Source organism: Puma concolor, chromosome B1 (genome assembly GCF_028749965.1).
Source record: "Puma concolor isolate L17-30 chromosome B1, mPumCon1.1.hap2, whole genome shotgun sequence".
In the NCBI taxonomy this organism is placed as follows: Eukaryota; Metazoa; Chordata; class Mammalia; order Carnivora; family Felidae; genus Puma; species Puma concolor.
This window is the reverse complement of record NC_141670.1, coordinates 176346473-176360048: the sequence shown is the minus strand read 5'-3', so window position 1 is coordinate 176360048 and position 13576 is coordinate 176346473. Positions and strand designations below refer to the sequence as shown.

General features: G+C 40.0%; 1 protein-coding gene across 2 annotated transcripts in view; it reads left to right on the top strand.

Moving 5' to 3' along the window:
• Window positions 1-13576, top strand: part of NWD2 (NACHT and WD repeat domain containing 2) — a 184890-nt gene that overhangs the window by 84225 nt on the left and 87089 nt on the right. Inside the window, exon 3 of one of the 2 annotated variants that reach the window (XM_025922342.2) lies at window positions 7304-7420. In XM_025922342.2, coding sequence (XP_025778127.1) covers window positions 7304-7420 — 117 coding nt within the window. Of the gene's footprint in view, window positions 1-7303; window positions 7421-13576 lie in introns of those variants that run through there. The other variant, XM_086705255.1, reaches the window with a different exon arrangement.

Here is a 13576-nt window from a genome sequence, read left to right as displayed (position 1 = left end):
AAAAGCTCCCTCTGCCCGCCATGTTGTGAATAGATTAGAAGGAGCAAGGATGAAGGTAACGCAGGGAGTCGGAGTAGCAAGACAGGCACAGGTGCACTCCGATGCGGTGCTTGCTGAAATCCCAGCGACGAGAACAGAGCCAACTTTGGGTCTTTCACTCGGACACCTGCTCTGTGGACCTGCCACCAAAGGAAGCCGGTCCCTGGTTGCTGCCTAGCTGCTGTTCCTTCATGGAGTGGGCTTCTCCAGCTTCTACTCCATGGCCATTGGCTTCTAGCTTGTGGTTCTTTTTTCTGCCTCCAACAACAACTGCTCCCTTCCCTCTGCCTCCACATTCATTAGGCCTGAAAAGTCCAAGGTGCTGCCTTACTCCGTGGTTTAGTTTTCTTCACTGTCACATCATAATTGTTAGGGCTGTCCAGAGGCTAAATCTCCAAGACATAGAGGCCTCAGGTGTGAGCAGTTCGTCATCCTCATGAGGCTTTGGCTGAGGCATCACCCACCCTATGTCATACTCTTGGAGCCTTCTGGTGATTGTGTATGACCACTTGTCTCAGCCAGTCCTCCCTGGACTTGATTTAGCACCTGACTTTCCCAGAAAAGTCCCATCTTAGTCATGTCCCCATATATCTTTGTCCTATATGTCATGACCAAGAGAATAATTGCGAGGTGACCTAAAGTCAAGACTTGCTATAGTTCTAGTAAAAGGGTGGCCATGGATGAGGCGGAGCTGAAGAGGGTTGTTTTTCTTATATCCTATGCATCTTAGGGAAGTCATTCTAACCAGAGCGAGAATTACCATACCTGTAAACCGTACCTCCCCAGTTTCTGGCGAACCTAGTCTGAGGTTTAAGACTCCTCCCTGTTTACATTCTCCTGCAAGGTGAACATTCTAGTAACAAGACACAACTAAATCAAAATCAAATGAGTGCTGTATTGACCTTGGAGGTTATGTCCATATCACCATAATGTTGCCCTTGTTCAAAACTTTCTGACCTGCTGTGTGTTCTTTTGAATATTTTTAGTGGTGGCAGATTTTAATCCCTTTAAGGATAGGTCTGATTTTTTTGAAAGAGCTTAAGGCCTTTTCAAAGCCATGTCTTACAATGTAAAGGCCAATAAGGCTTGGAAAATACCATTTTTAATAAAAACAAATCTAACAGTAGAGTGACAAGAGGTTTTTTCAATACAAAATAAGATAATTCCTGCAGAGGAAATGCCCTGGGCAGTGGCAGAATCGTTGGCATGAACAGGTAGCCTCCCATTATAATAACTTTGAGAAACAGCCTTCGTTTCAGTACTGTGTCTATTCGAAACCAAAATTGGCCGTACTGTCTCTGTAGTTACACTTTTGTCTTGCATTCAGGTAGCGTCATATGATAGCATGGGAAAATCGAGAAGGAACCTATTTTGGAAAATATTTCAATTCAAAGGCTGTTTCTGAAGAAATGATAGTGTGAAGCCATGGTAAATGCCAATTTGACCTTTTTTCTGGTAAATCATAAGGTTATGTTTGGTTTCTTACAGGCTGCTTTGTGTTTGCTGGGCAGTCTTGGTATTTAAATGGTTATGTCTGATTCGAGTGGCCAAATTTGTTAGGGCCTTTATTTGCTGGCTTTTTGTTTTCAGACCAATTCAGCACATTAGAATCATGATAAATTAGCTTTCCTAAGAATATTTTAAAGCAAGTTAGATGGCTTTAAGTACAAAAAGATAAAATCAAGTTACTTTCCTGAGTGTTTATATTTCATGATGAAATAAGTAAAGGCACATAAAATGTGCTGTCAACAAGTTAGTATTCCAATAAATAGTAAATTAGATTCAGTGTCTGCAGTGCTTGGGCATTAGGCTAAAAGCTAAACTAATTTTTGTAAGTATATAATAAATCTTGTCTTGTTGGGCACTTTGGATTCCAACCACTTTTTGCCAGTTATTGATCATGCGAATAGACGGCAGATTTGCCTGCCTAAAATGGTGTTTTGTGTTGCATAAGTTGGATGTTTCCTTTATTTATTTCCTCTCTGCCTTCATGGTTGCTTGATTTTATCTTTTTTCATCATTTTCTGCCCATAAAGACGTTTGAGAAAGAATAACTTAAGGGAGAAAAGCTGGAAGCAGGAGAACATTTAAACAAAGTGACCAAAGTAAGGAGACGTGGCATTAGACAGCCCTGGATGAGGGCCATGGTGGCCAAACTTGAAGAAAGTCAAAAGCAAAACTTACTACAAAAGACTTCCATTGGTGGCAGATAAATCATGTGTCCCTTAGGCTTCTATTTGAAAATATAAATGAAATCCTTGTTTTGACTCATACCCTGGTCATTTGTTCCACATATATTTATTTAGATTTTATTGTTAACTCTTAAAATCGTAGGCGCTTGATTTAAACATCTACTGTTATTGCTCTCGGTTCTACTGTGAGTAGGAGACGGAAGACCTGTAGAAAATCACAGTACTAAATGGATGCACAAAGTGTCATTGAGATGACAACCACAAAATCGTCCCCCTTAAAGTGTGTGATTCAGTACTTTTTAGTATAGTCAAAGTTGTGTAAGCGTTACAATTTTACAACCTTGTCATCACCTCAAACAAAAGTCCTGTGCCCTTTAGCTGTCACTCTCAAATTTGCCTGTTCCCCTTCCTCCCTGCTCTAGCCAACCATTAAACTGTTTTTTGTCTCTGTAGATTTGCATGTGCTAGACATTTCATATACATGGAATCATATAGCGGATTCCTTTGTGACTGACTTTTTACTTAGAATAATGTTTTCAAGTCTCATCCATATTGTAGCATCAGTATCTCACTACTTTTTATTGCCAAATAATATTCCATTTACAGATATACCACATTATATTTCCACATTGATCGCTTGATGGACATTTGGACTGTTTCCACATTTTAGCTATTATGAATAATGTTGCTACGAATATCAGTTTTTGTGTGAACGTATGTTTTCATTTCTCTGGGAGAACTGCTCGATCGTGTGGTAACTCTGTGTAACTCGATCGTGTGGTAACTCTGTGGCAGTTTGAGGAAGTGCCAGGCTCTTTTCCAAAGTGGCGGCACCATTTTACATTCCCACTAGCAACGTGTGACACTGCTTCACATTTTCATTAACACTTGTTGTTATCAGTCTTTTTAACGGCAGCCACCCTAGTGGGTGTGAGGCGTTATCTCATTGTGGTTTTGATTTGTGTTTCCCTGATGACTGATGATGTTGAGTATCTTTTCATGTGCTTATTGACAATCTATAAATTCCGTGAAGAAACGTGTACTCAGATCTTTCGTCCATTTTCGATCAGCTTGTCATCTGATGGAGCTGTTGGAGTTCCTTATGTATTCTAACTGCAATTCCATTATCATATAGGGTCCTCTTTCTCTTTTTTTAATGTTTAATTTTGAGAGAGAGAGAGAGAGAGAGAGAGAGCGCACACGAGCAGGGGAGGGCAGAGAGAGAGAGGGAGAGAGAATCGCAAGAAGGCTGCATGCTGAGTGGAGCCCCACACAGGGCTCGATCCCACAACTGCAAGATCACGACCTGAGCCCATATCAAGAGTTGGACACTTCACTGAGAGACCCATGTACCCCTCTTTTTACTTTCTTGACAGCATCTTTTGAAGCACAAAACTTTGATTTTGAGGAAGTCCAACTTCTCACCTTTTTTCTTTGGTTACTTGTACTTTGCTATCATATCTAAGAAACCATTGTCAAATCCCAGTTCACAAAAATATACTCCTGTGTTTTCTATAAAATTAGTTTTCATTCTTAATGTCTGTGATCTATTTCAAGTTAATTGTTGTATATGATGTGAGGTAGGGTGTCAAACTTCATTCTTTTGTATGTGGATCTCCAGTTGTCCCAGTACCTTTTGTTGAAAATATGATACATCCCTCATTGGATTATTTTGGCACCCATGTTGAAATCTGTTGACCAGAAGTGTGAGGATTTATTTTATTCCATTGAATATCCTTATGCCAGTATCACACTGTCTTAATTATTGCACCTTTGTAGTAAGTTTGAATCTGGAAGTGAGAATCCTCTAACTTTGTTCTTCCTTTACAAGTTGTTTTAGCTATTCTCGAATAGCTAAATAGCTCTTGAATAGCTAAATTGCTAATAGCTCTTGAATTCCCATATTCTGGGTTTTAGGATCAACATGTCAACTTCTGTAGGTAAGCCAGCTTGGGTTTTATAGTGATTGCTGTGAATCTAAATATTAATTTGGGGAGTATTGCCATCTTAAGTCTCCCAGTTCATTTACTTGGGATGTCTTCCAGTTTGTTCAGATCATCTTTCATTTCTTTCAGTCGTGTTTTATAATTTTGAGAGTGTAAATTTCACATTTCTTTTGTTAAATCTATCCCCTAAGTTTTTTATTCTTTCTGTTGCTGTTTTGTTTTCTCATTGCTGGTGTACAGAAGTACATTTGGTTTTTGTATGTTGATCTTGTATCCTACAACCTTGCTCAACTCGACGGTTCCAACACTTTTAGTGGTTTTCTTAGGATTTTAATATATAAGATCGTGTTATCAATGAATAAAGATAGATCTACTTCTTCCTTTCCTATCTGGATGCATTTTATTTCCTTTTCTTGCCTAATTGCCCTGACTGGAACATCCAGGAAAGTGTTGAATAGAAGTGGTGAGAATGGATATCCTTCCCTTGTTCCTAATCTTAAGGGCAGGGTTTTCATTATTAAGTATGCTATTATTATATGCCATTTATTCGGGTTAAGGTAATTTCTATTCCTAGTTTTTTGTGTGTTTTATCATAATGGGGTGTTAGGTTTTGTCAAATGTTTTTTCTGTATCTGTTAAGATTAATCATTTGATTTTTTTCCCTTTATTCTATTGGTATAAAGTGCATCACCTTAGTTAATTTACTGGTGCTCAGCCAACTTTGCATTCCTGGGATAAATACCACCTAGTTGTATCGTGTAATACTTTTTACATGCTGCCAGATTAGGTTTTCAGGTGTTCTTGAATATATTTGAGTATTCTAGAATCTTCTCCTTTTGTTTTATATTCATGAGATACTGCCCTGTCATTTTCTTGTATGTTTGTCTGCCTTTAGTACAAGCATCACACTGGTCTCATAGAATAAGTTGGGAAGTGTTCTCTCTTCTAATTTTTGGAAGACTGTGAAGAATTGATAGAGTTCACAACAGTGCATCCATCTGAACCTATGCTTTTCTTTCAAATTCCTACTTAATCTCTTTTCACATTTCTATTCATATTTTCTGTTTTGTCTTGAGTCTGTGTGACTTGTCTCTCTCTAGGTATTTGTCCATTTAAGTAATCCAATTCATTGGCATATAGTTGTTCGTCGTATTCTCTAATAATCCTTTTTTTATTTCTATAAGGTCAGTAGTAATGCCTCTCTTTCACTTGTGATTTTGGTAATTTTGAGTATTTTTTTTAATGCAGCTAAAGTTTTGTTCCACTGTGTTCAGAGAACAAACTTTTGGTTTCACTGATTTTCTCTATTGGTTTAATATTTTCTTTAATAATTTTTTTCACTATATTTGTTACTCATAGTTATTTTAAGACCCATCTTCTCAGAATCTATGTATGATTTATACCAACTTAATTTCATTGAGCTAGCATACTTCTTTATAACTCTATTCCCTTTTTGGACTTTTTATATAGGTTACATATCCAATTATATTTTATATAATTTTATGTCATTTAAAGATGAGAGGAGAGCAGGTATATATTGATAGCATTTGTTATATCAACCTTTATATTTACCATTTCTTTTTCTATTCATTTGTTCTAAATCAGACCTTTCCTCACATATGTCCAAACAGTGTCAGCCAAAAGGATGGAAAGCAGGCTCTCTGAATGACTGTTAATCTGTGCGTGATACAACTAAGTGTCAGCATTCACATTGCAGATCTGTGTGTTTGACAAATTATTGGTAGATGGCCAAAAATGTCTTGTTCTAATAATCTCAGTAACTTACAGTTATGCCAAATTAAAGTTTCTGTTATGGTGAAGTAGTCTGTATCTGTGCTTTCCAACATGAGAGTCGGTAGCCACATGTGGCTATTGAGTATTCAGACTGAACTAATTTTAATTTATATTTAATTTTAAATAGCCAAAGTTATAGGTTCTCATACAGGACACCAAAGTTATCATCTCAGATGACTCCTTCCTTAATACTGTGATTAAACTTTGTAAGGTAGATTAAAGGGAAGAACCCCCAAAATATATGATAGTTTCATTTATCATAAAACAGAATATTTTTTAAGAAGTTGTTATATCTTTGTCAGCCATCTAAAAACTCATATGCACATAGACAAAGAACTGGTGCAGACACACCCATGCAGGGCCATGGCCAGGAGACGGGAGGTACGCGAGCCCTTGAGGTCCGCTTGGGGCACCATGGAGGACACACGCTCTGTGCCTGCGTCTCCGTGAATGCCGTACAAACAGCCAGTAAGGAGGGGAGGTTCTTTTTCTGCTTGTGGGAAACAAGAAAAAGGAAATCTTCAAAGCTACAATTGGAAACATTTACCTTATGTATGCAGAACATCAGTTGAGTAAAGGGAAGGAAACCCATAATGCTCTTCATAGATTTTTCAAAGAGTGTGCTTGCGGAAGTTTTCACAGACTCTCAGCATCTTCCCTCATACTCTTTGAAGTAAGGAAATAGAGGATCCTATTATCCTCACTTCTCATTAAGGCATACCGCCTTTCATTGTTTCCAATACATGTTTCTCAGACATATATTGATGAAAGGCAAACTGCTCTCAGATGAAACAGACATAAACAAAATGTCTATTCCCGTGGGATAAAGCATGATAAAAATAAATACATAAAACCTAAAAACACGTGTTAAGAAATGTAGATGTTTCCCTCTAGGTCAGTATATATTAATGTCCATTATGGTTTTCCCTTCTCATATTAAGATGCACAGCACCATTATACACTATTGTTTAATTGTCTCAATGTGGTTGCCATATCCCAGTTGCTTCCACACATGTTTTTGAACTCCTGTTACCATTTCACTATAAGGAAAAGCTGGTTCCACAAAACCTCTGCTGACAGTTAACATTTCATACTTCTCTGGGCCTATGTCAACAGTATAATAAAGAACAAAAGACATTACAGTGTGCACACCTATCATGGGGTAAAACAGTATATCTGTTTGGATCTTAAATATAATTTTCCCTCTTAAGGGAAAACGTGCTGCAAAGAGGAAAGTTAAAAGTCACGTTAGCTTAACACTGTAAGTAAGAATAAAGGGAAATTAAGTTTTCCTGCAGGTAAACTAATGTTGCCTCGTCCATTGGTTCCCAGGTCATAGATCTCTACTGGGGCATCGATGAGGACGAGTGGGACAGCCCCGAGCTCCAGAAGACGCGCATGAAGCAGCTGGAGGAGTGTTTGAAAACTTCCGCAGGTCCATGTTTTGTTGTGGGTATAAAAACACTAATGCTTTATATTAAATTGTAGATGACTGTGAGAATTGTTGTTGGTTTGTGATTCTTAAGGGACTTTTAGTTATTTTGAATGAGGAACAAATCCTGGCTTTTCTCTACCTATTGAAAAACTATAAACTGTCTCCTTGCCCTAAATGTGTGAGAACAAAACCTTCAGCTTCTCCATAAGCAGCACTGCAAATTCACGGTGAATAATTTGCAGTGGTAATCGAAGGGGTGACTTGGGTCTGACAGCAGTTTCCCCCACACCTTGTGATTAGCAGTAAGGATTACTGTGTCCGTGTACAGTAAGTAGCCCGATTTTCCTTACAGGGTATAATGTATTACATCAGTGTCTCCCTTTCTTGACACCGGAATTGTTGGCAGGTTGTTTCTTTTTTTTTGTTTGTTTTTTTAACACACTGACTGAAACATTTGTTAAAGTAAACCAATGTAGGACATCAAATCCACCAATAGAAAGTGATGCCCTATGGGAGGAAAAAATTCTTCAGAGTGATTTTCAGCTAGATGCTCATTAAAGGCTACAAATGCACAGGTTTTTCAAGTGAGACATATTTTCCAAAGAATACATACTCTTCTATGTACACACAGTGGTAGTATGATATGCGGGTCACTCTCTGGCAGGTGATTGTGTCAAATCACTGCCTTAATTTAGCTTAAGAAAGAATTAGCTTATCCTGAATCCAGACAGATTTTAGCAATTGATATGGAAGTTACCCCTCTCAACACAGAGATGTTGAGGCTGATAGATGAATCTGAAACTAGTGAATGCTTCAAAGAAAATATCACACAGTTAAAAGCCTAGAGTTAGTGTGTCAGCAAGAGTTTTTAATATTTATTTGCATTTCTATTTATATTCAGTTCCACAAAGGATTAGGAAGACAGAGATGATATCAGATATCCAGCCACGCGATAGTGAAGTTCTTCCTGAGGATAATAAAGTGCATAAAGGTTCTACAGTATTTTTAGTATCAGTATATAAATTACTTATTTGCCAACTACTTAATGCTTCTGTGCCAGGCCTTGCTCTTAAGTGCTGGGGATATGGTGGGTTGATCCATATGAAATGGTTATTTTGTCTGCCACTTATGATTTAACCTTAGTTTTGAACTAAGAAGGTAAAACTCCCTGCCCTTAAGCAAAAACAATATAAAAACAGAGAGGGGGACAAAATAGAGGAGACTCTTAACTATGGAGCACAAACTAAGGGTTGCTGGAGGGGTTGTGGGTGTAGGGATGGGCTAAATAGGAAGGGACATTAAGGAAGACACTTGTTGGGATGAACACCAGGTGTTCGCAGAAGACTGATAAAACTAACCACTTTCAAAAGTTTTAATAATTATTGGGCACATACAAATAAAATAAAGAATAAATTGCCAAAATAAATAAATAAATCAGACAAAAAAACCCCAAAAAACTCCTTGCCCTTTCGAGAGCTTAATATTCTTAAGTGGGCCCAAAGGGAGAGGGTAGGCAAAAATGAAGAAAATAAGGAAAATAATAAGTGCTATGGAGAAGAATACAAAAAGGAAGGAGAAGAGGGAAGACCCATGAGGGGAGAGATTTGTTATTTTCGGTAGAGTGGTTGGAGACAGGCCTTACTGCTAAGGTGTGGGTAGTGCCTGTGAGGGGAGATAGGAGGAAGGATGGGAAAGAACCAGGTATATTTCCAGAGCAGAGTGTTCCAGGGAAAGGACTTGGGACCATGCTTGGCATGTTCAGGGAACAGTATGAGCAAGAGGGGGGAGGACAGGATGATCTTGGGCTTGCTCATCTTGAACTTGGCTGCAGAGATTTTGCTTCCAATGACCTGAGAAGCCACAGAGTATTTTGAGAAGACTGAAGTGACCTAACCTCTCTTAAGGCCCACCACGGCTGCCAGGTGTAACAGAGAGGGCAGAGCGGGGAGCCCCCTTAGAGCGCTAATGCAGGAAGCCAAACGAAAATACATGACTTAAGGGGTTGAAGAGTGGACATCTAACAACAGTGTCCTGTGGTCTGAACAGAACAAGACAGTCCTGAAAGCCATGTAAGATATCTGAAGATTTAGTAGGGGAAGAGGAATTAAGACCTTTTCCATGGGTCTTCAGAGGACAAAATTAGGACCGGCAGCTGGAAGGAACAAGAAGACAGGCTTCAGCTCCAGGTGAAGAAGTTGGAAGATACAGCACTCACTGGTTTGGGGCGGTCGCATATCCCTGGGCTCTGACATTTCATAGCTGCCTGACAGTGGAGGAGTTTCTTTACTACCCTCAGCCTCAGTTTCTTTATCTGTGAAATGGGGATGATGCTGATAACAGTTCTCTGTCTCCTGGGGTCCCTCTGAGGATGAAATGACATTCCAGAGCACTTTGTAGTGTCTCATATCCGCAATCCGCAGTAAGTGTTGTATCACTGTTACCTCTCAAACTGTCTAAAGATGAAATCATCCGGCCCAGAGTGCAACGAGTGCATCATTAAGAAAGTTGTCATCAAAGGAGAGGTAGGGGTGCTGTACAGGAGACTCCGTGGAAGACAAGTTAGACCAGGTTCCGTGATGCTTGGAAAGCCCAACTGGGGAGGTCCGCCCTGGGGAATCACGGTTGTTATGCTGTCCTGATTCAGCCTCAGAAAAGTCAGGAATGAGAGGGACATTCTCCACAACCCCCCCCTTTTTTGTCTCCCTGTAGAGCATCATACCCAAACTACTAAAATTAGCCACGGCCATTAATTCTCACAATTTGCTGGTAGGGAAGTGAATAAAGACTGCCAGCTTCAGCAGGTTCTGAGAATAAAGGTTAAATGAGAGAACATAGGAACAGCTTCATTGAATGTAAACAATTGATTTATCCCTTCTCCTGTTCCATGTTGAAACTCAGGGGAACCAGGATGAAACCCTGTGGATACAGCCAGGATTACTCACCCCAGTGATCCTAAACCAGGCAAGACTTCTCTCCCTGCTTATAAGAAATATAGTACGTCTCTTATGGCCTTTCTTGTTGTAACTATGGTAACAGCAGGCGTGCATGTGTCGCCTTTGAGCTCCAGTTTCCTTGCCCAATGCTTCCTTGCGTTACTTCTAGAAGTCATCATGACCCCTGTGGCTTGCAGCCCATGGCATATTATTCCCCCTAGTGCTAAAGTCTTTGGCAGGAAAATTCGCTATTGCTGAATGACAAAGTTTGTGTATTTTCAGAGGCTTCACAAATACTAGCCTTATGTTAGATGCAGATAAATTCTGCAACCAAACAAAGCTCGTTTTAAGTACCCGGGGAACTGAGACCCAAAGGGAACTTGGACCTAAACGTTCTATGTGCTTGGCTCTTTCCAGCATCCTTTCCCAAAAGCAGTCCTTTGGGATATGGCCTGAGGTCGTACAGTCAAGAAGGCTAATCCTCCACACCTGTCTGTGCACATGTTTGATCACAGGATGGGATGGCATCAGGTGCCTACACACGTGTCCAGTTTCTCAGAGGATCCACTCAGGAGACCTGTCATACTGAGAATACATCATTTTCTTGTAGGAAAGCACACACAGTGGGAAAAAGCCACACTTTGTATTTCGCAACCTGAGTTAGAGCCCTGGTTCTGACAGAGCGGTTAACTAACCTCACCCTGCCTTAATTACCACATCCATAAAATGGGGAAATAACCGTGAACTACAGCAAACGTAGAACAAATATCAAAGGTTTGCTGTAGGAACCAAATGTGATAGTTCTTGATAAAGGGATGCACAACCATTAGTTATTATTAAAGTGGGATTTATTTTCCAGTGAGAATAAAACGCTTTTACCCGTAATGGACATTTATGCAATATTGGACATTTTTCCCTTTGAAAATGGTGATGATAGTCTAAATGTAGAAAAGCACTAAGACTCGATTCACACCGTCAGATAATAGAGAGCAGATAATAGAGTCAAATGTTATAGGGGTTTTGAGTTCATTCTTAACAAACGTTGTAAAATGTAGAGTATATATTCATTTGCTGGATAGGAATTTGCTGGAATTTACTTAGACCTTGACCTGCTCCCAAGGAGGGGTGTTGACCAGGACCTCACTGTTTACAGGAAGACAGCTTACACCGGAGTCCAGAGTCCTCATCTTCAGAGAGTTGCCTCAGCACCCACCAAGTGTGGGAAGCTTAGCAGAATCTTCCCCACAACTTGTCCCACCCACTTAGTCCAGAAAAACCTCTTATGAAGGTGAGGGGGGGAATGCCCTTGAGCAGAGTTCCCATATCCGTGGCCCTCTTCATGATGCGTGTTTATGGAGAGGAAGCATTTTCTTGTCATCCTTCCAAATTTGGAGTACCCCAAAAGAATTGCTTGTGACATTTCAGCATTGACCCTGGACCTTAGGTGAAGGCCTATGTCTTGGCCAAAGTTCATTAAAGCAACTGTTGGCTTGAGGAACTGGGAGTTTGAGAAGCTTCCTTACAGGATTAGAAGAGCTTCCGCCAAAGGTGTCAGAGCTGTGGGAGATGCAGACAGCGTCTCGCTACATTCCCTCGGTCCAGAGTGGGTGATGTGGAGATTTACTGAGGGAGAGGCATTGGCAGTCTACCCTAGGGGATTCGAGCCAGGCCTGTGCAGCCAATACGGGCAGCTCCAGTTACCACGGACTGAGACAGGTAAGAGGTGATTCCATGACTTCACATTCAGAGGGCCATTCCCCGTATCTTAAAGAGTCGGGACAAAGAGAATGCGGCGTGCTTTGTCAATTTCCAGAAGTCTCAGGGAGCCATAGTCCATATAGCATCCTCACTGGGGTACCAGACGTAAACAGACTTAATCTGTCAGCATTGGACAGAGAAGCATTCCAAAAGAACGGAACTACTGCCATCATTCTGACCTGAGCATAAGTGGATGCACACCCATCTTCCACCCCACCCCACCCACCCCTACACACACACACACACACACACACACACACACTACCGTCACTGGCACCAGTGGTACTTGCAGAGAGCACTCTTGCCGACCACAGACGGCTCCTGGCAGCTGCACTTGAGACTATGCACAAAGTGGGAAGAAGGAAGCTCGGAAATAGACATTTTCAACTGGGCTAAATTTCAAAACAGAAATATGAAAACAGAAAGAAAGGGTTGGACCAAGAAATCGATCACTATTGAGCAATTTAAAGTTTTTCCACTAGGCAGAAGAATAAAGATGAGACAGAGCAAGGTCCATAGTTGTTACTGGTAAAAATGAAACCTTTCCATATTTGCACATCACAGAGGGACACTACTGAATTGAGCCTACAGCACACAGATCCGTTCCTTGTCACCTGCCCCCACTCTCCTCCAGCTGCCATGATGCTTCAGATTTGGGATCGTTTTGGTTTTTTAATAATTTTCAGTGAAGGAAAACTATACAGTGAGAGTTCTGAAATCACTGAATTTGAAAGATGTGTTCTCACAACAGTTTAGCTTTACAAACTATTTTATCCACATTCCGTTATATGATTGATTTACCGTTTTAGGTATACTAAATTAAATAGAAACATGAAAAAAGAATACAAGTGCTTAGTCTCAGTTTGTACTTTAAAAAAATATGCAGGGGTTGTGTATGATTTAGTTCTCACATTTATAGGTACAGGTTTACTAGTCAAAACATATGAAAAATAGAAAAATAGTCATTGATCAGAGCTGGAAAACATTTAATCAATCTAGATTTTTTTTTAAGTCCTTCCCTAAAAAAATTAAATAAAACTTAATCTGAAGCCTTAGATTTTCAACATGAAGTCTTATAGGGGCACCTGGGTGGCTCAGTTGGTTGAATGTCTGATTTTGGTTTCGGCTCAGGTCATGATCCCAGGGTCATGGGATTGAGCCCCGTGTGGGGCTCTGCACTGAGCGTGGAGCCTGCTTGAGCTCTGTTCTCTCTCTCTCCCTCACCCCTCTGCTCCTCACCCTGAATTGCATACTCCCTCTAGAAAAAAATTTTTAAGACATTTTTATAAAATTAAGTTTGTCCAGTTGAAACCAACTAGTTACTGTAGCTCTAGAATAGGTTCCAGTTGGGTTCCAATAAGTTACCTGGTTATCACCCAAGTAATGATAGAATGAGAAAACACTGAAAATTATTGAAAAGGAAGCTAGTTATCTTGTTTATAGAATCCAAGAGATTCCTTTAGTTCATTTTTCTAATAT